We start from the raw sequence: 22,018 nt of genomic DNA on the forward strand, positions 1-22,018 counted from the left end.
CAGTGTCGCTGTCGCCTATCATTTTGTTTGCATCGTCACATTCGTCAGGCGCAGCTCGGAAAGAGTCTGCTTTGAGAACGCTGCAAACGCAACGCGTGACAAATATTTGGACAGGCAAAAGTCAAAACTACCGAGTACCTTTGGTTTTAGAAATGTTACCATTCCTAACGTTCTCATCAGTTGCATCTTGTCTTCATGCGATTGTGCTGAAAGTACTGTAGTACCGGTATAGTAAGTAAGACTAAGCATCATAATTTATATCAAGATAAAATGGAGCGCAATTTTTATTACCGTACTTAGCATTATACCAGTGTGAGATAACGTTTGATAGGCTCAGTAGAACTTATTTTAACTTCACGACTCACAAGTTAGTTTGCCAACAATGTCTCAAAGAGTCAGTTCCTCAACAGTGCAGTAATGATTGGTACACATTGGTTTTCAGTTCTAAATCAAGTGCATTTTTTGATAATCAAAGTTTAAATGGCTAATGCATAGTTTATCTTCGGTGTTGATGGATACAGAGTTTTGCATTTAAATTTTGCTGCTCTAAATACAGATTAGGCTGCATACAAGTACGGTACCTTGTTTTAATCTGGATCAGAGGTAGGCTAATGTGTCCAATGGTTTAAAGAGTAGGCTACGCAGTACACAAGTTTGACATTTAACAAGCTGCTTGGTATGATATAGTTGGTTGGGCTGTTGGCACATTTGAATCAAGATAGACGCTTTGTTACTTAAAAATAGCATTGAGCTGTATTGAAAACTCAGTACCGGTATTAACTCTTGCACGTTTACTTGTAAATACATATTTTTGAAAGTTAAGTTCCATGTCAGTAATTAGGCTACACAAATATATTTTTTAGGTTTTTACTTGCATAAAATGCTTCATTAAGCATTATGAATGATATATACAAGATTAAATCCTCTAGTAGTTGCATTATGCTTCTTTATTCAAAGTTACATGTTTACTGAAAAGTAAGAGATTATCTCATGCCATCAACATGCATGAAAACTTGCCAAGCTCTAAAGTGGTTGATAGGATAGAACAAGCTTCCAGTGTTTCTTCTACTGCACTTGGCTCATCTGTCCCTTCCTCTCAATATCAGCCAGCATCTATTCGAAGAAGAAGTTTACATGTTTCACATTTTGATGCTCTTCAAACTGCTGTTTCAAACTTAGCAAGAATAGATGACTTTGACCTGGAAGAACTTGGATATGGCTTTTTTTCTGATGTATTTAAGGTAAGATTGTTGGATGTCAAGCCAAAACTTATTAAAATAATCTTAATCATCATACATAGAATGTTTATGTTGTTTGTATTAAGTATGTGCCGTATTTGTTAATTCCTAAAGTTTAAGTTTGTATATAGCAAATATTAATGGTACTGCCCTACTGGTATACATAATATATTTTCTTTGTTATACTTGCTTGTGCTATTTTTGACCACATTTGTTGTGAACATTTATTTGATCTTTATGTCTAAAGATTGCAAATAAATCGGAACCGACATGTGAGTTCTCATTGATGATGGTGTGGTGGTCATTATATTTTTGTGTTTGTGCTTTAACTCAGTTTACTTTACCTCCACTCTCTACATATTGAGTTGATTTTGCAATATATTTATAAGTGGTAGGCCCACTGATCATGTGTGCAAGTACAGTTGTGTTCAAATTGTACTTTACGGTGTATTTGCATGGTCGGATTGCTGTGACGTTATTGCATTTTGTTGAAACCCCTCCCCCCTATGAGCTATGTGCAGTTTTGCACCCCTGCCCAAAAACTGTAATATTATTTCTTTTGATGCTGTTTATTTCATACTGCACTTTCTTTACATATATAATATTATTGTAAATATGTCTATCGAGATTCTACAAATATTGCAGCAATAGTACTACACACTATCCATGTCAAAGTTATACATACAATTGTTTGAGAAGTTTATTGTCCAAACTCCAATGGTATTTGCTTATTGGGCTTGCCATACTTAATTTGTCATATTAAAACCGTTGCAATTGCCAATTAGTACCAGTTACTTAGTTACTCTATTATTAGAATTAGTGTTTACCTATTGAAAATATTTGAAAAACTAGATGTGATTTTGCTTTTTTATTTGACATTTATAATAATTTATGGCTGAAGAATCGTCGAAATTTCTCTTGTCTGTTAGCACTTGAAATTTAACTTTTAACAATGGCAGTCGGCCGGAGCCTTGATAGTTCAAATATAGCGCTTGCGGTAAATTTAATTTCTTCCCTAATGCAAACATGTAAAAAGGCAGGTTAATTTATAACTTTTGTGTGAATTCACTTTCCATTGGTAATCTACCTCATTGAGATTTGCAGCGTCATTGCTTATGCCTTGATACGGCACTTTTTAATAATATTATTGATTTGCTTGGTTCTGTTTTTGAATGGTAGGGTGCTGAAACATTTATTCAGTGTAACCAGTTATGATATATCATATTGCATTTGTTAAATGAATTTAAGTGTTGCAGAAAACCTGGTCTTGCAATGTTTGTTTTCCTTTTGAGTCAATAGAAAATGGTTACCACCTTCAGGACATTCTTATTTAAAAGAACTTTATCTTTTTTAAAGATGTGCAAATAACATGATATTTGCATATACCTTTGTCTAACTGTGATAAACACAATAGGGTATTATGTTACAATGAAGCTTTGAGTGGTAAAAGGTTTATTTTATTTTAACAAAGCGATTATATCAGTCAGCCAAACGCTACATTCAATTTTTCTAATTACTATCTAAATCAAAACGTTATATGACTATATACATAGACCAAACCCTTTGTTTTTACATGTGACTCTTTTTATGGGATTTTTTGCAGGATATATGTAGCCCAATCATATAATCGTTTGAGTGACTATGGTTGATGATGATTGGCTGATAAAAAGTAGTTGAAAAATTCTCAGAAATCATTGTAGGGCTTTCCAAAGATTTTGATTATAATTGTTGTTGAATTTGGAGAGGTAACCTACCCATGAGTCAGAAGGCCATTTTTTCCAAAACCATCCCATTGGTATCAATTTAGGAGAGCAAGATTTAGTGAACACTGAGTAAGACAACAAACAAGAGTATGCTTCCAAAATCCTTTGACTTCACAGCCCTATACAACAAGCTACTGCATTCTACCGCAGCTCATCTCATAAATAGCATGGAATGTTATGTGCAATACTAAACAATGATCCCATATTTCACTATCTGTTTACCAATGCGACAGACGTTGCCAAAGCACCACCTGCAGCTTGGACAAACTAATATGATATTTTAGATTTTACACGAAATGAAATTTTTGTATTGTAAATCTTGTGAAAGCTATTTGCGAAACTGGGTACAGTATATGTTAGTTTACCAGCTTGAAAAGCTGCGTCAGGCGTATTGTATTTCATTGCGTAGTTTTAAAAAATTCTATGCACCTTTGAAAAATTTGCTCCTTTAATGCATTGCCCTGAAGTGCATAGCAAACAACGAAAGAAATGATATCTTGACTTCATCAAACATTGCATTGGATACTTGGTCTGAGCACTGATTAACTGCTCTTGAGAAAAATCTTTTTTTTCACCATTGTTTACATTGAAATATTTGCACACGTCGAATCAATGCAAAAATAACTGATTTACTGGCTTGTTTGATCGGGTTAATGAGGTTCAAGATTCAGTAGTTGCAAATATCTTACAGTGAGCTGCCAATAACAACAAGGTGAATAAATAATATTCAACCATGGCCATCCGTGAGCTCCACTCACACTACCAATGCTAATTATTGTGTTATCGGTGATGTTTAATTTTAAGATAACTCAGTTTAATTCGGTAGCTCAGTTAGTAATTAGGAGTTGCTGTGTTTGTTTAAAATTGTTTTTAAAGTGTTTGCTTTCAGTTGGTAAATCTTTGATCCTCAGGGACAGTTTGTTAATCCGTTTCATCCACGCAGTGATTAAAATCATAAATCTGTAAGCTTGCAATTAATGCGTTTTTATGTTATTTATCGTTGTAACAAAACAGTACAACTTAATGGACGACTGCACAGTGTACATACACTCATTGTTTATTACAATCCGCATATGCAATATTTCTAATTGATTTCGTTTGTGGTTATAATTTTTCTTCTGATTTTGATGGTATCAGCCACTTTAGATGTGATATGTCATTTTAACCTAATATTTTTAACCTTATATATATTAATATTAACATTTTATATATTATATATATTAATATTAACATTTTAACCTAATAAGCCATGAGCTAAGCGTTTTACAGTGTGTACTGTAGTGCTCAGTTGGCTGCTCATCCATTTTAAACGCACTCACACATTCACACCTGTGAACAGACATTTTTCTTTTTTGTTCAATCAGTTGTGTTGCTAAAAGAAATGTTTCAAACAATTAACCCAAATTTCTTTTGCATGGTTGGGCTGTATTTGGTTTTGTAGGTCGCGTTTCTGATAATAGAAACGTTGTCAGACTATGTTAAATAGCATGGACAACTGGGACAAGATTGTGAAACTTTTAAGTTTTCACTTAATTTGCTATAATATAAGGCCTGTGGTACTTCGCTATTAAATAGTTGCAACGTTCATCTGATGAATGAGAAAGTAAGTGAAGCAATAAAAACAATTTGCGTGTTTCTACTTTTACGTTCCAATTTGTAACTAATGCTAGAGAAGAAAATGATACTGATAAACATCCAAACTTTTCAATAAGATTTTTCATTTTTTGAGTTGCAATTGGCAACCCCCTTTTCCTCTCGGCTGACCCGGAATATTTAACACTTGTATTTGCATTGTCAGCTTGTGTTACGTGAGTAATGCAAGAAGAATAACAGCAAAGTTTAAAACTACCGTACCTTGTGGCTATTTAAACTTTCCCTTTTTTCCTTTGGATGCCTAATGCTCCATTCTGTTTTGGATGCTTCGCATGACCTACGCTGAAGTCAGACAATCAATGCTTTTCAGCGTTGAGTGCTTGTGACTCAGTTGTGAGGAGTGAGGACAGCAGAAAATTCTCCCCGGTAAATCGTTTACCGGTGCCACCTATGTTTTAACTGTTCATGTTTGTTGTCGACCTGTTCTGCGCTTTGCTTGACCGACACACAATAGTCAAATCAATAAAAGAACTACGGCTGTTTGTCATAAAGACAGTTGTATGTCATTAAGACAGATTGAAAATAACTTACGTTTTGACATTCTATCACCTTAAAACGAAGTTCTCAATCTGCAGTAAATGCTGACATGCCCAATTGTCAAAGACATGATATTTTACCTAAAATTGCTGTTTTGCGTTCTCTTTTAAACGTTGCCTCAATACTACATTGGCGTTGAAGCGATGTAAAAAAATAGTATGTTAACAAAATAGTAGAATCGTCTACGTCAGTGGTTCCCAACCTTTTTCGAAACGACGTAAATTTTCTAAAAAATGATGTTTAGAAAATTGTACGACACAAACATAACCAGATATCTTTATTATCAATTTTACTTTGTCAACTTTGAAGTTTTTGTGATTTCAAGCAACATTAAATTGCAGTAAAACTGGTAACGTTGGCGCATGATTGGCGAAAGAGGTGCTTTAGGTTCACATTACATGGGTTGCCAAGCCCAAGAAACTTCATTGTGATGAATCGTACCTCCTGCACAAACAACTACACTTCATCATACTTAAGTTCAATCAACCTGTTAGAGCACCTGGTCAGGGGCTTTACACGTTTGCTTTTGAAGCCTTGCTCAGCGCTCCACTCCAGGACTGATATCAAAATATATCAGAAACCTGTGGATTCACCGAATGGCATCAAACGCGACTTGTAGTGGTAATGCCCATACAGAAAATTCTTCATTTTAACATTGATTCAACGTTTGCAGACATTGAATCAATGTAAAAATGACAGATTTTACCGTCAGGGTGTTTCATCTTGTTGCTCTTTATTTTGCAGGCCACACACAAGCAAAGTGGGAAGGTCATGGTGTTGAAAAGGAACCGGAGTACAAACACCAAGATGAACATCTTGAGAGAGGTCCAGCTCATGAACAGGCTTTCTCATCCCAACATACTCAAGTAATTGTCAAGTCTTTTTCAAATGCGTCAGATTTTGATCAACAAACGATGATTGAAGTTTTGTAAATGCAACAACTACACTCGTGTGACATCCGATCTCAGCCGTTGTCTCAACACGCCTCAGCAATCTTCATTGCTGCATTTGTAATATTTTGTTACTTAACTTGTCTCTATTTGTTGTTGAGTTCTAATCTCCATATTTTGGCCAAACCCCCTCCCGTCTCTCTTTGAAGACGTGGCATCATCTGATTGGTTCCTGTGCATTTAAACTTTTCTGATTGGTTAATGTTGACCAACATAATGACGTTTTTCCAAAATACAAATGATGTTATTTGCATTCTCACAAAAAAAAAAAAAATGTGGTTTATTGTACCATACCATTGCAATTCACGACATACAAAAGATATTAAAACACTCAATATCACTAGAACATTATTTGCAGCTGGTCAACTTTATGTATGAAACAAAAACGAAATTTCTTTAGCTTTGTTCTTGTTCAGGTTTAAAGGAGTTTGTGTGCACGAAGGCCAGCTCCATGCTCTTCTTGAGGTAAGCTTCATCAAGCTGCTAGTCCTGACTGTGATTTGTTCACTCATTGTGATGCTTTATAGTTTATACTTTATATGATCAATTTTTTTCGTGTCTTTAGGGACGGGAATTTTAATGATGTTGACTATTGCTTGATCATTGATTCAATACACAATGCACACGAAAGTAGGGCATGGCCATTGGTCGTACGGTCATGACTTGGCGTGTTCAAACATTTCTATTGTTTAGTATATCAACGGAGGAGATCTAGACCAGCTGGTCACAAAGCAAAACGTCGTTCTCTCTTGGGAGCAGCGAATACAATTAGCTTTGGACGTGGCAAAAGGCATGAATTACCTCCATGCTGTTGGAGTGTTTCACAGAGACTTAAGTTCTAAGGTTGGTGGTACAATTGATTTCACAATGATCTGGTTCTAATAAAAAACAAGGTTACTGAAATAGTGATTGATCTTGCAATGTTGATGCTTTTATGCAATCTGTTGCTTTGATGATTTTATATGACGATTGCAAATAACGTATTCGTTATTAAATGTTATTATCGCACAGTGTCAAAAGTGATAGCAAACGTCGCAACAGACCGTGAGGGTTACACTGCACCTTCCTTGCTCTCTGTTCATTGTTACTCAGCTGAAGTAAAAGATTTAACATAAAAATACTATACACGAGGTCACGAGTGTAACTAAACTTAAAACAATTTCTTACCATTGTTAGTGTTACACTCTACAATCTTTTTCAAGAAAATTTCCATTCAGCATATCAATGCTTTTTACGTTAATTCATTGTTTGCAGACGTCGAATCAATGCAACAATGACCGATTTTCTGTCTAAGATATCATCGGTTTTGCACATAAAATGCTAACAAACCGTGAAGTTATGCGATCTGAAAAATTTAAAAAATACGTTGTTTTGATGTCAAAAAAGCAACGTTGTATTAGCGAGCACTGTGCCTCAGGTTTTCTGTGTGTTCGAATACGTCAGCGCACATTTAATGTAAAAATAACCAACCGTGCACCGCATTTGCTCGTTTTCATATTTTTAACGAGAAATTGATAACAACACAATCCCAGCCAACAAATCAGCCTGCAAATGTTGAATTAACGTGAAAAAAGGCTTCATTTAGTGGCTGAGACTAAAGGTAGATGAATTCTCAGTAGATGCGGCTACCCTACAGCCAGGGTTGCCAGATTCTGAAGAGCAATACACTGTATACCAAATAATAATAAAAAATATACCAAACCTAAATCTAACTTTGTTTTATATTTGAAAAGTTCAAGTTTAGTGAGCTGTGAATCAAACACAAATTGCTCAGCATTTGGCAGCACTACTTTATATAATTTTTGTTCCCAATTCTTGTAGTACAAGTGTGTTGAGATTCTTAGTTAGTTGACATATTGTTACGCTGTATTCCTATTAACTGAAAGAATGGTAGGTGGCAGCTTCAGCTAAGTGGGCCTTGTCTCGTCTCTAAGCGAGGTTCACACTTGATGCGGAAAACGGCAACCGTTGGCCAGTTCAGAGTAGATTTTACTCATTGCGTTAGGTTCGGCTACCGGAAGATTTTCCCTTTTCAACCGCCAAATACCGCCAAATAGTAGACTACCGTTTTCCCTAATCTGTATCCTTGGCAACCAGCAAGTTGTCTTATTGCAATTCGGGCAAACGCAGGTCTTCGCACGTGGCTTGGCTAGTTGTAATCATGAAAATAAAACGTTGTGTTGTAGTTTTTGGCCTAGGTTAGGTGTTTTCTTGTTCGCTAGACTAACCTACAAACTCAGTAGCAACTCGAGTGAACTTAGTAAAAGTTCTGTGAATCCACCTTAAATATAATGCGATACATGTAAAAATTAGCCAAAATTAAAACCTTTCTCAAGTTAGAAATTTGACATTACTCAAACAGTTAACATATGTAAAACGTAGTTTTTACATGAACTTTTGTTTTTCAAATCTGTTTGTGTAAACTTGGTGCAAATTATTTGTGCTCATTGTGCTATGTATAATTTTGTTTTTTTGCCAATAAAATTTAAAAAAAAGCTGAACTGGTGTAATATTTTTAGATTTGGTATATTTTGTATTATTTTATTGTATATATTGCTCTTCATAATCTAGCAACCCTGGCCTGACGGTAGCCGTATGAACTGTGAACCGCGTAAAATTAGCTTAGGTCTTCAAAACATAACCACTCGTCCATTATTCTGTGTCTGTTTGGTTACAACTGTTAGTTTTGTTTGATCCTTAACATTTTTCAAATTTTTCTTGCTTTCATATTTTCAAACTTTTGTTGTCTTTCAAAGCCAACTCAGCTTCTAATTCAGTCCTTGTGTTTTGATACAACATCTGCGTTGAATCGATGTAAATGAATTGGTTTTTTGTTTGGAAGGTGCTAGGAGTTTGCGATCAAGATATCAAATTGTGGCGACCATTGTTCAATTCTCAACGAAATTGCGTGTGATTAGCTTTAATTCAATTCTCTATTGTGACGTTGTTTCGGGTGTCTTCCGACCTACACTTACCAGCCTTTGCACACAAAATTTGCAAGGCTGGAGACATTGAATCAACCTAAAATGGCCTGATTTTTTTGCTGAGACCTTATTCTTTTGAGTTAGCTTATTATCAATAAATTATAATGCATTGACAAGAAACTTTGAAGGGTTCATGACAGCTAGCTAGTTGGATGAGTCTCAATAGCTCATCTTTGTGAAAATTTAAATACATTAAACATTATATATAACAACTTAATGTCCTTGGGTTTGACTACCGCATCGCTAAGCTTTATGAAAAGTTTATCTATGTGACTGTTGCATTATTAACTGACAAGCTGATGAAAGAATGGACTTAGGCTTCAAAAAAGAATCACCTGCAGACTGCAGTAATATTTGAAGTGTATATACTTTTTACATTTCTGCATTTTGAACATTAACCTTTTCGTAAGTGGCTTAGTTTTGAACTAAAACGTCTCCTGTTGAACTGTGCATGTAATTGCTTTCCAATAAATATTATCTATTGATTTAAGGTTGAATGCACAGCCTATTATGATATAAACAGCACCAGTAAAACAATTAATCAAAATAGCCATCAATCTCTTGTTAATGTTGCTTTGTTTTGTCTTTTTTATTCAAGAACTGTCTTGTTCGAGTGACTGTCGACGCGAAAGGAGAAAAGAAGTATTCTGGCATTGTTGCCGACCTAGGACTAGCCGAAAAGATCCCAACCTGTGCTAAGGACCAGGAGAGATTAACCATCGTGGGGACACCCTACATCATGGCGCCTGAAGTTTTAAAAGGAAAACCATACAATGAAAAAGTAAATGAATTATTTCTTTAGAGGTTAATCCATTGTGGCGACTGGAAGAATTCCCACGTGACGTCCTCGTGACAAAAACACTCATTGCAACGTAATTTTGACAAGAACAAAAAACACGTTAAACTGCAACATCAATTTATCATCGTGTTCGTCTAAAATCTAACTTTTGTGCTGATTAGAATTGCCTGTGTTTCACCAAATTGCAGTTTCCTGGTTTTGCCCAACATTCTTATCATCAGCAGCTTCCTACATCTTTTTTGCGGTGGCAAAAAATTGCTTTTTTGATGATGTCATCAATCAAGCTAACCTGCTTCATAGCCTAGGGACGGTACATTACGGGACGCGCAACTCCGTTGTTCCTTCAACATTAGAAGGGTCAATTGCCAATTTGACATTTTTTTTACGCTTTACTGCATGCTTGCTTTCAACTAAAAACCTCTTATTACTTCAAAACCAATTTAACTCTTCTTATATAACCCATAAAAAGTAAAACATTTTGTAAATTAGAAAAAAACGTAACCCTTCTAGTGTTGCGGATAAGCCAAAAGCGGATGAAGTTTCGCATCCCTATGATCTACAATCCCTACATAGCCATATAAGTCATTCAATTTACTTGAAGTTTTTCAATGTTGAAAAGATGCAAAAGGGTGTAGACCTAACTGTCGGCCACCTTTGAATAATGCATCTGTTTGGATTTGTTCTCACCTTGCGGGTGCTGCGCTTCAATAGCTCGGTTTGTGTGAGAAAACGAATCTACTAAACCAGAAAAATCAATCCTTTTTACATTGATTCAACATCCGCAAACGTTCAATCAATATCAACAATGATTAATTTGCTGGCTGGGCAAAGATCAAAGACGTCTCTTCATTCATGTTGGTGTAACTTTGTATAACAATAATTCATTGCAAAAGCGCGTAATTTCACGAAACATGACCAGAGTTTATTGAGGCAAAAACCATCTAGTTGATTGGCTCTTAAGGTTGATTGATCACGGAACGCCACGCGGTGTGGGTTTGTGGTAAAAGGTTCTTTAGAATCAGAACGTCTTTTCTTTATCAAATCCCGCCTACGCATTGAAAATACCGAGAAAAAAATTCTTCTACAACAATGCAGCTCTTGTATCGAGCCCACAATCCACATGCGTATGTTCTGTGTGTGTAAGTCTGTGATTGCCGTATCTACATGACGAAAGACTTGAGATGACATTGTCCACAAGCCCCAGTGCGTTTCAGATTTTATGTGCCCAACTGGAACAATACGCCTTCTACGAATGGTTTAGCGTTGACTCAATGTGAAGACAGGTTTTGCTAGCTGGGTGACTTGATTAGATTCATGTTCTCATAACCCCCCAACAGGCTGGATTGATCTTTTTTGTATTGACTTGTCGTCTGCACACATTAGTTCCGTTTGGCGTTTTCACACTTGAAGCTCGTTGTCTTTTAGCCAGTTTTCAAATATATTTCCGCCTTGGTAAACTGTGTTGAAATCGCTTGCACACACTGAATCAACGTAAAAGGAATCAATGTTGTTGGCTGATACTTTGTACTATAACCATGTTGATGCAAATAAATAACTGATTTGCTTGATGGGGAATTGGTTAATTGCTCGCGGCGCGTCGGTATGCATACGCGGGTGTTTTGATGTGCAGTTCAATCAAGTCAATCACATGGCACTGTCGTGCTTGTTATAATTTTATTGGAATGAACCATAATGAACTCAATGACTTCACGACGGCAAATCAGTCGTTTTTTTTACAGCAAAAGCTAGTGCAATTCGCTATTACCACTGCGAACTCGCTGCATCAGGCTAAGAAAGGTCGTTAATATCTACATTGTGAAGTAACCGAAGTAAGTTTTTTCGTTAGCAGATGAAGGGTTTCATTAAAATTTAAAATTGTTTATGCTGCGGAAGATTCAAATGGATTTCTCCCCGCGATACTTTTCGGTCCCAATAGAAAAAGAACTTTTAACTTCGATATTATACCGACTTGCATCCATGGCCCCATCTGGAAATATGACCTGATTAGTTCCATTTTACACATTGTTACTGTTTTTTTTTTACTATTGTTGACAGTTTGTCTTCAATTTTCTAAAAATCATATTTTTATCATCTTTCACAGCCTCCTCCAAGTAGTAACATAAATTATAACATCTCTAGTTATGTTTATATTTAGATTTTACGTAGAAAATTTCAGTCGTATTGTTAGCACCTTGCTAACAGTTTTACTGAATTTTTTTAAGAAGTGCATTTTCACCTTTTTCACTGCCTCCCTCGATGACATCAGCTGGTGTAACATTTCCAGGTAGTAAAAGATTAGAAAGATGGTTTTTGGAAAGTTTCCGACCGACTCTTAGCAAAAATCCACGAATTATAACAAAGATGTGCACATCAAGTAACCGACGCGTCAAATTACACAATACACATTGTTAACCACGCATACAGTCACCCGACAGTCGGTCAGCGTTTTAAAATTTTCAAAACTTTGAAACAGTCGGACATCTTTGCTTTCGGACTCTTGGTGTGCCAGCTCATAGCTCTTGTGTCCGTGGATCCAGAAGAAATCCCTAGGAGCTCGGACTTCGGTTTGTCTCGCGACCTCTTCGACAAGATGGTGAATAAGCCGAGTGAAGAAGATTCCAGTCGTAACACGCCATTGCCACCTCCCAATGACTTCCTGCAATTGGCTTACCATTGTTGCCAGGTAGGCGAACGCTTATCTTCCAGACTGCAAAATTTGTAATTTTTACATTGATTCAACGTCTGTACTACTAGTACATTTTTCGTGCATTGAGTAAAGCTGGAACTGACTAGTAAACAGGGAAAACATGAAATTCCTAACCTGGTGAGCAAATCAGTACCTTTTTACATTGATTCAACGTCCACAGATAATATTGTTGTCACCTCAACGTCTTGAGTCAATGTAAAAATGGCTGATTTGTGGGCTGGGACTGATCGGTTATCTACGAAATGCTTGTATCGCTCCAATTCAGCCAAAAATTGAAAGACCATGCTATGGATGTGTCAGTGTTACTCGCAATAAATCCTTGAAGGCTCGGGATCAAACCAATGATTGTATTGGATTGGCCATGATGCTTCTGGAAACTTCTGTTGCGGTAATTTTAATATATCTATTCACAGGTTGTACGATATGTACATAGATGTTGAGCTGTTGTTTGCTGTCTGATGCAACTGCCGTGTTCTCTTGCTATTTATAGATCAATACTGTATCCGTGCAGCCAACCTTTATATAGCGTCTTTCCGAAAGAGCAGTCATTTTAATGATTCATCATAAGCATAACTCAACGAAATATTTTGTCATAATTTTTTTTAAGTTTTTGCAGCAGAATTTTTATGTTTAGTTCTTTTTACCAATAGCTTTCCAGATCTTTTCTGAAAAGGAATACAGCCAAAATGTTATGTTTTGTTTTAGAAGCGTGATCGTTCTTACTGTCTATTTTTGTAGTATTTATGTTACGTTATTTGTACTGTACTTATATTACATTTACATTATTGATATTACAAGGTTAAGTTGTTTTATCAACTTTCAGCTCGTCCCAGGAAGCCGACCACCTTTCAAAGAGATTGTTGATCATCTTCAGGACATCTTGGCTGCGGTTGAATGCAACCCATGTGGAACGAAATCTGCTTGCAGAGGTAAATAATTGAACGCAAGAAGCTGAACGTTAAAAATCCTGAAAGGTATCGTGTAGCGGTGTCACCTAAATAACTGCATTATTTTAAAGCCATAATCAGTGATAACATCAATATGAGAGATTAATGTTTGTTTTTATTATCTTTATTTTACGTTTAATAAAAAAAATTGAACTGGCGACAAGGAGATGCAAGTTCTTGCAAATATTTAACATCATCGCCGAAGTATTTTACTAAAATTCATGATCAGAAATTAATGTGCAGACTGGATTGTCACTAAAATTTTGCAGCAATTTTTTGTAAAGTCAAAAATAAGCGAAACGGCATGAAAATATCTAAATAAACCCGAAGAAGTTTCAAAACGACATGTAATGCCAATCTATAGTTTGCATGCTCAGCGCAGTATTGACTCATTACTGACCTTTTTCGATTATGTCCTTCGCGCATTCAGTATTGTCATTAAGGCTCCAATCAATTAATTTAATCTTTTACTTTAATCTATTTCCTTTTGTGCAGTGGCTCCTTCCTTTTCAAATCATTCAAGTGATACGTTTTTTAAGTCTCTTTGCATTGATCCATGATTGAATCCATCTGATTTGAAAAACATACCAAGCTTTTAAACTTTCTCAGCGAAACCTGGATAGGGGAGGAAGCTATCACAGGAAGAACATATCGAGTTACTTGAATTGAGCAGTTTTAAGCCCGGCATTCATTCATCACGTCATTCGCACTATTGCAGCTAAATAACTTCTGTCATTCCATATCTTTTTCACCACATAATCTGCGCGTTTTGGTTTTTCTTAATACTTCAGCCCAAAGCAAACACTTGCCGGTACTTGAAATTCTATTCCAAAAATGCCAATCATTCTGGCTAACAAAATCGGTTCTATTGTCGTTGAATCAACGTCTGCTTACGAACAGTACAAGTTAAGAACAGACAATAACAAAAATCAGAAATAAGAATTTCAAGAAATTAATAACACCAATATAAAAAGAACAAACTTTGCAAACTTGGATTCTGTTCTCAGAATAATTTACAGCGTCTGTAGAAAGATCTACATGAAACATATGATTTCAAAAAATCAACTTCAAATCGTAGGCCATCTTTTAAATGCTGACAATGTAAGGTCGTTCTAATCTTTTGAGTTAAAAAATGATAGCATGGCGTGATGCAATGACTACAAAAAGTGGAAGTAAATTGATAATAAAATTGCACTTTTTGCATCGTTTCTACATCGACAGACGGCAAGGCTCGATTGCCTTGTGCGGGCGACATTCTCTTTGCAAGTATTAATTCGGCAGGAAAAAGCGCATAAAGTCTTCAACACCAAAGTGCAATGTACAGATTTTCACCCAAACCTCATAAAACGAGTGCTGCAATTAATCATCTTGTCAATCATCAGTAGTAGCTTTTTCTTGCCTTTTAAAGGCTAGTTATTTTGTTGCGACGCATGGCAGCGTGGCCATATTTGTGCTGTTATGTTCCACATTGAGCATTTACGACAAAGCTTGCATCAAGGCATTGTGCACAATTATAGCCCTTGCGTTTAAACTTTTGTGTATTGGCATTTGTGCACAGTGGATTGGTCTCTCGTGTTGAATGGTTCTAAAATCAACGCTATGATGTCACGCCTTCAGACGTTTTATCGTAAAAGAAACTGCGTTTCAACGCAAATCGACCTTAATAGCACACCACCCGTCTGTTTGGGCTTGCTTGTCGCCCAGCTTTTCCTGATCGATTATATCTCGGAATAACTTGACACCGAGTTAAATTTGCACGATAATCTTGCAATGGAGAAGATTGTTTAGCACAAGCGCGTCTTTTTTACTTTTCATGCCGTCACTTTATGCTTTGATGTACGTAATAAGCGTCATATTAGAAGGGATAGAACCATAATAATTCGATAAAGAGCCAGTGCCAATTATGACTAATGTCACATAGTTCAGATATTATTGTAATAATGAGAAATAAAAGAAACCAGCAACCGTTTAAAGTCATTTAATGAAATGTGGGGTGACTCTTGCTTGATTCGGTTACACAATTACTGAATTGATTGTCTTAGCAACAGCAGGTCAGGCGATTTCCTTTCAAACATCTCCTTTAGTAATTTGAAGTAGCAGTAAATTTACCGAACGGTAGGCTTAAAGTTTAGTGTTCAATATCGCTTGTTTCCAGATAAACTGTCCACATCGGATTATTGTTTACCATTTATTTATAGCGGAATTTTCCCTTTTCATTCACAAAATTTGGTACATTGTTTATTTTTTAAATTTGCTTCGTAACTATTCGACTGATCCCCAGCCAGTAGATTTCTCCGGCTTGTTAATAAACAAGAAAATAGCGTTCTAAAAAAGTTGCCTTTTGAGTATGTTTCTTTCGTTTGATCTGAAGGTCTGTGACGATTGCTCAGAAAAATCAAGCAAAGAAGCTGAAAATTTAGTTTAAAAATTTTAATTCAATTTAAAACTTTTGAATTTAATATTTTGTTTTCAGACAGCAAAAAAAAAGACTGATTTGCTGTCTGGGACCATTGTTGAAATGATAGGATATTTTCAAGGATAATTTTTGCTTTCTGACGTTGAATAGACGAACAGTTGGCACAGTTTGTATTCCAGCCGGGTTGTCTGCATTTACGAATTGTATTGAGGTACAACTTCCTCGTTAGTCATCGGCAGTCGACCAGTTGCTGTTTACATTAAATCATTGCAGCGGATTGTCACTGAAGTGACAGTTGGTTCAACAGATTCGTTTCCTTTGCGACTTTAACGTTTGTTGTCTCACAGCTTGCGACACTAGCGAAGTTCTACACCCCCTGCCGAAGGAAAGTAGCGCACAGCAGGCCATGGTAGAGCAAGAAACAACCACAAGCAATGCTGAATCCTCACTTCAAGAAGAACACTTTCGCTTTGACTCCTCAGAAAAGGTTTTTAATGTTTGATTTTTATTTGTTTCTTACTTCACAGTGTAGATTCAAACGATCTGTTATAGCCTGATGCTGCGGGTTCTTTTTGGCAATATCAAATTACACTAGCTTTGGGAACACAGTTCCCTAGTCATGTGCTATGACGAATGGTGTTGACGTCAGTGAGTGGTTTTTTAAAATGGCTCTTTGGGTTAGCTTGAGGCTGCCGGCTGTTGAGTTTCTGTGCTGTTAGGCGTTATTGCTGTGAGGTTTTGTTGGATCAGTTGATTAGTAGATTAGGTGACGTAGTTCTTCCCTTTCGGCACGGTTGTTGATTTTAGGATTTTGTCTGCTAATGATTATGGCCTCTTTGAAACGTAATTGTACCGCGTCATTTTCTCTTGCAATAATTTTAAATTCAAAGTCGGCGTGGCATTGTTGTTGGTGATCAAATACCGAACTTTTATCCGAGCTGAGATGTTCTTTGAGGCGGGAATGGGGTGGGCGGATCGTGCTGCCTATGTAGCTTTCCCTGCATTTTTTGCATATAATCTTATAGACACAGTTCTTGGTGTTGCACATGTCGTCGTTCCGTAGTTGGCAGTTTTGCATCCGGCAGGGTTCGGGTTTTTGTGGTTTTTTAAGTGCGTTTCGGAGGGTTCGAGAGCGCCGAAAGAGGCGGACTAGTAAGTCCAGGTCTTTGAAGATCTACACTGTGAAGTAAGCAACGATCATGCTGCTAAAAGCGAAACTCATTCTATTTGTTTGTTTGGCATCAAACTTAAGTTTTTACTAAATTAAAGCGTTACATGAAAGTGAGACGAGTTAGAGCTGACATTTTCACTCTTTTAATTGTTTTTTATTTAAAATCTTTTGCAGAAGCGTCGATCTTCTTCAGGATTGTCGCGCAGCTTTTCCCACATCTCCCGGGAGCTGCTCAGCCACTTTTCCAACATGATCGACTCCTCCTCATCCAACACGGATTGTGACGTCACAGGGAAGAAAGACACTTTTTCGAACCCGTTTGCGTCCTTGCAGGTGAGTTTGGGGTCAAGGCAGACCGGAGATGGAAAACTTTAAGGGCAGGATCATCCCCGTAAATATTTCAAAACAAGTTTTGATTCCAAGACGTAAACCGGGAATATTTAAAGTTTCAAAAACCGATGAAAGAGTTACAAATGAGATTGTGGTCATGGCTGTTTTTGAAAATAGTTAACCGCACGAAGCTCTGGAAGCGAATTCATGGTTAATACGATGCTGGAGGAAATGAGACGTTTCAAAGCCTCTGCAAGTATGCAGGATAAAAGTCCTCACAATCAATTGTTTGAAAACTTACAGAGTTGTTTTCTTTCAGTATCTTGAAGAATGCCAAACAAAGATGTATGACAAGCCCAGTCTAGCTTTGCTAGAAATGACGTTCGATTTAACGACTTTTGACGGCCTGAAAACGTCGTGGAATCACCAAGACAATTCTTCGAAGAAGCTTCGAAGACCAACGTCAATTTATGCAGGTGCAAAACAGTTTCGTTTTATGGCCTGATCTAAAAAAGCTTGATTTGGGAATTGTTTGATTGGTAAACTAGTAAAGGTAAAGGTGGGTTCCATACTTGATTCAAGCTTTGGGGGATGAGAAGATAAGGTTCTCATTGTACTAAGCCTTCGGCACTAACGAGAGTAGGGTGGCCAGTTCCTTTCTCTCGGCCGCCTTTCCTTCAGCAACTACGCCCACCCAATTTATTACACCCTGGGTAGAGGTGAGCGGTGTTTGTCAACAACCAGCGTAAGCCGGGAGTCGAACCAGGTTTGCATAATTGGAAAGCCAACGCCTTATCCGCTGCGCCATCCCACCGCGGTAAACTAGTAAAAGGTAGTTAACCTAGAATCTAGATACTGCACCGGTGGAATGTGAACATTGCTTTTTAATTAAATCTAAGGACCATTCATTGGTTTAAAAACCGAGTGGTAAACACCACTGACCACTCATTTGAAATGGCGTCCAACTTTTGCTTCATTTATAATTGTAACTTTGTTTTGTTTCTTTTTTCAGTTAATCGTCATTTTCGAGATGATCACGACTCCTCAATCCCTCCTCTTCTCTCCCCTGGTCATCTTTCGCCCATTCGTTCATCTTCTGTTTGTGAAGTCGATCACCAATCGGAAGCTGTCTTTCGTGAATCTTCGAACTCTTCCGAAAGTTCATCACAATGTGAAGATTGCAACTTCCAGCGAGCGCAGCATCGCGCCATGATGCTTTCTCCTCTTGGGAACAATCTCGCATCTTGGTGGTGCAGGAGGCAGCAGGACACGCCTAGACCGCGTACAAGAAGGGAAAGACATTCCCTGGCCACGGTTATGTCGCTTTTATCAAAAAGTAACCACAGTATTCCTCGTAGTATAAGCTTGCCTGATATGTCTCGTAAGGCGATACTCTTCGACTTCCCTGCCGATGAGTTGATTGAAAAAAGTAGAACAAAACGCTCGAAAACTTCTGACAGTATTTTTAGCCATGATCGTACGCGGGAATCCATTACCGAAGAAACTGAGGACGATGTACTAACTTCCACTGTTCATCCATCACCTGAAGCCCTGACATCGTTGCAAAGCAGATTGGCTTCAGACATGAAGGACAAAGGAAGTTCCTGTCCGGCATGCGACTCGACGACGCATGCTTGTAATAATGATACAATTACTGAGTTGAGGTTTAATTATTCATCAAAGCCAGAAGCCAGTTTGAATAATTCATCACAAGGAAATATGATAACTGAAAACAAAGATGAGAAAGAAGACAAAGATGTGACTAACGGTGATGATGTGAGGGAAAACGGAGACTTACACGCTTCTCGTTCGGCATCTTGCTCCTCTTCATCATCATCTTCGGGATGTTCTACCAGCAGTCTTCTCATGACAGTAAGAACCGGAGAAATGACAAAGCGGAAGCGCCTCAACATCCATGGAAAAGCTCCCCGATCTTGTGCGTGTTCTGCAGACAAATTGAATTCTAACTCTTCTTCGGTGTTGTGCAGACATCCTGATAATGTCCCTGATGATGCTTTTGTTAAATCCAATAACCGTGACTCCGGTTATGAGGAAGATAATTTGCATCCTGTGGCATCTCCGAGCAATGAATTCCGAAACCATCACGTTACCTGGGTCATTCCAGAGGAGCCCACCACAGCACTCCCATCTTTTGCGTCGATCCTCCATAAGGATCATCCCACATGTGGTACAAAAGAACAAACCCCTGCAGAATGAAGCGACGACAAATTGCAGCTACATTTTACATGGACCAGAACATTGTCTGATGATATCCGTTGATTTGGTGTCTGCTTTCAATGCAATTTTTATTTTACACGTTCATCAGTCGTTTATTTGCGTTGGTGTAACGGAAGCTATCAAACAATGCTACCAAATTCACTTGCATTTGCCACGCCAGGTACTCGATTAAAGCAAGCCTATGACAATCCTGCATGCACCCTGCGAAACAACTAGTTACAGTTTACAACAACGAAGCGTTTGGTAACGTGTTACTGCTTTTCTATCTTGTATGAATTTGCACTAAAGTTTGGTGTTGACTTCACATGCAACGAATATTTGACTTTAGCCCTAAAATAAGTGAAGATTTACTTGCTCAAACGTATCAAACCAGAACTCTCTTAAACAACACCATTGAAAAACAAACATTTTTAGGCACGTCAAAAGGAATAAAAAAATTACGCAAACTTCTTTTTTGGAAAAATCAATGGAAACTAGCTCGTGAAATACAGCGCCATGGTACACGAAGAAGACTCAGTCATCCACTTAACAAACAAGCCCACGTTACTCGCTCAGTCAAAACGTAAATAATCCCAACCGTGTTTCTTCACATATTCGCTTCATGTAATTCCTTCACCAAAATGCATGCATAATTTCAAGCTATTCATATGAACAGTAGAACCTCCACCAAGCTCTGGTGGTGTAGTGCGTTTCGAGGTTGATACATCATTAAAAAGAACAAATGAAGGTATTTCGAAGGATTGCCTGTTTAATCAAGGGGGATTGATCCACCTAAACAAAACAGGATCCAAATGCAATTATTGTTATTTTTAATTCTTACCACTTTTTACCGAAACCACTGCGCCAACAGAAGTTCTTGCAAAATGCGCCTATTTGCTGGTTTCTTGCTACGCCCCATAATCGGGCCCCTTGCAATAATGTGCGTTGGCCCTCCGTTAATCAGGGTCTGGCCGCAATGGCGTGCAAGATGCGTGCGACTCTTATTTGCGACAAGGTGTAACCAGTTTGTGTTGTTTAAGTTTGTGTAAAATTTCTTCTTTTTTTTTTCTATTGCAAAGCAGTTACTGTCGATTGTAATCGTAATTCATCTTCTATTCGATTGCAAGAATCGCATTTTCTGCTGTGTTCTTATTACCCAATCGATTTGCATTGATTCCACGTCAGAAGAAGAGAAGTCAATGCACTTGTAATAAGAATTTCCAACGGGTTTGCGCTTTATTTCCTTTGCAGTTGCTGTATCCTTTCTCTTTCAAGTCGATTTAAAAAACTTGTGCAATTTGTGTGTTATGTCAAGGTTTGGATTACATCATGACGCAGACAGCAAATTACCTGACGTCAGAAAACGATTGATTTGCTGTCTGGGGAAGTACACTTGGAAGACAATCTAAAATGGAGCGTCTGTCGATGTGTGACTAAAACAGGGCAGTACGGATCGTGGATTGTTTGGTGGAAATAAAATTCTTCACAAAATAATTAAGTTCGAAGCGAAATTAATACAAGACCTTTGTGTCAAAAGGACAGAAAATAATTTTCCTTGAGTTCTGCTTCATCTAACAAAATTGGTCAAGTAGCAAAACGATCTTGCTCGCTAGGACCTCACAACAATTTCTCCGTAAATTCCGAAATGTTTCTTTTGCGTTTAATCTATATCCTTTGCCAAAGAGCACAGCAAAAAATCGAGTTTTTTCCCAGGTAGCAAAATTGATTTTTTTTCCATCTTGCTTCAACGGTTGCAATTTTTCAGCCATGTTTTCAGTTTTTCGCTTTCACGCTGGAAACCTTCTTCATTGGAGGTTTTCACTCTTACTGGCGTTGGTGGTTTGTTGCAGTATAAAGTAGCAAATGAAATGTTACTTTAATGTTCTTGTTTAATATTTTCAAGGATTATTTCAAATGAGCGACTATTTCATCTTGACTTGAGGTGTCGAAACGATTATAGCAAAATTTGCACATTGATATTTCGTGTTTTTATGCTGATGTTGTCGATGCTTTCATCATTGCAGTGAACAATTGGACATGTTGTTACATACGAGAACCACAAAAATGAAAAGTTTTCCTATTTATGCGAGACTGGTTGCTTTTAGATGATAAATTTTCAAACTACAGTAGTGATACCGGTACAGCCTGGCCAAATACGTGTAATGAGGTAGGTCCGGAAGCTACGACTGCGTTAGAAAGTTAGCTGATGTCGACTTGTCGTTTAGTCAGCCATCTTCCTGGCAGCCGAGCAAACCTGAAAGAAAAGATTGGCTCCGTTGAGTCGACGCGGGTTGAGTTTGTCGGGT

The 22,018-nt window shown here is 37.5% G+C and overlaps 1 protein-coding gene across 1 annotated transcript; it reads left to right on the forward strand.

The window, feature by feature from the left end:
- The first annotated feature begins 1,041 nt into the window (after positions 1–1,041).
- On the forward strand, positions 1,042–21,784 carry LOC145778139 (uncharacterized). Its single transcript, XM_082589563.1, has 11 exons — positions 1,042–1,241; positions 5,936–6,057; positions 6,558–6,606; positions 6,835–6,984; positions 9,724–9,906; positions 12,398–12,607; positions 13,455–13,560; positions 16,342–16,481; positions 17,340–17,498; positions 17,815–17,971; positions 18,508–21,784. Exons 2-11 carry the CDS (start codon positions 5,963–5,965, stop codon positions 19,710–19,712), a joined length of 2,454 nt encoding a protein of 817 aa, XP_082445689.1. The 5' UTR covers positions 1,042–1,241; positions 5,936–5,962; the 3' UTR covers positions 19,713–21,784.
- Positions 21,785–22,018: the final 234 nt, after the last annotated feature.

Source organism: Aplidium turbinatum, chromosome 10 (assembly GCF_918807975.1).
Source record: "Aplidium turbinatum chromosome 10, kaAplTurb1.1, whole genome shotgun sequence".
In the NCBI taxonomy this organism is placed as follows: Eukaryota; Metazoa; Chordata; class Ascidiacea; order Aplousobranchia; family Polyclinidae; genus Aplidium; species Aplidium turbinatum.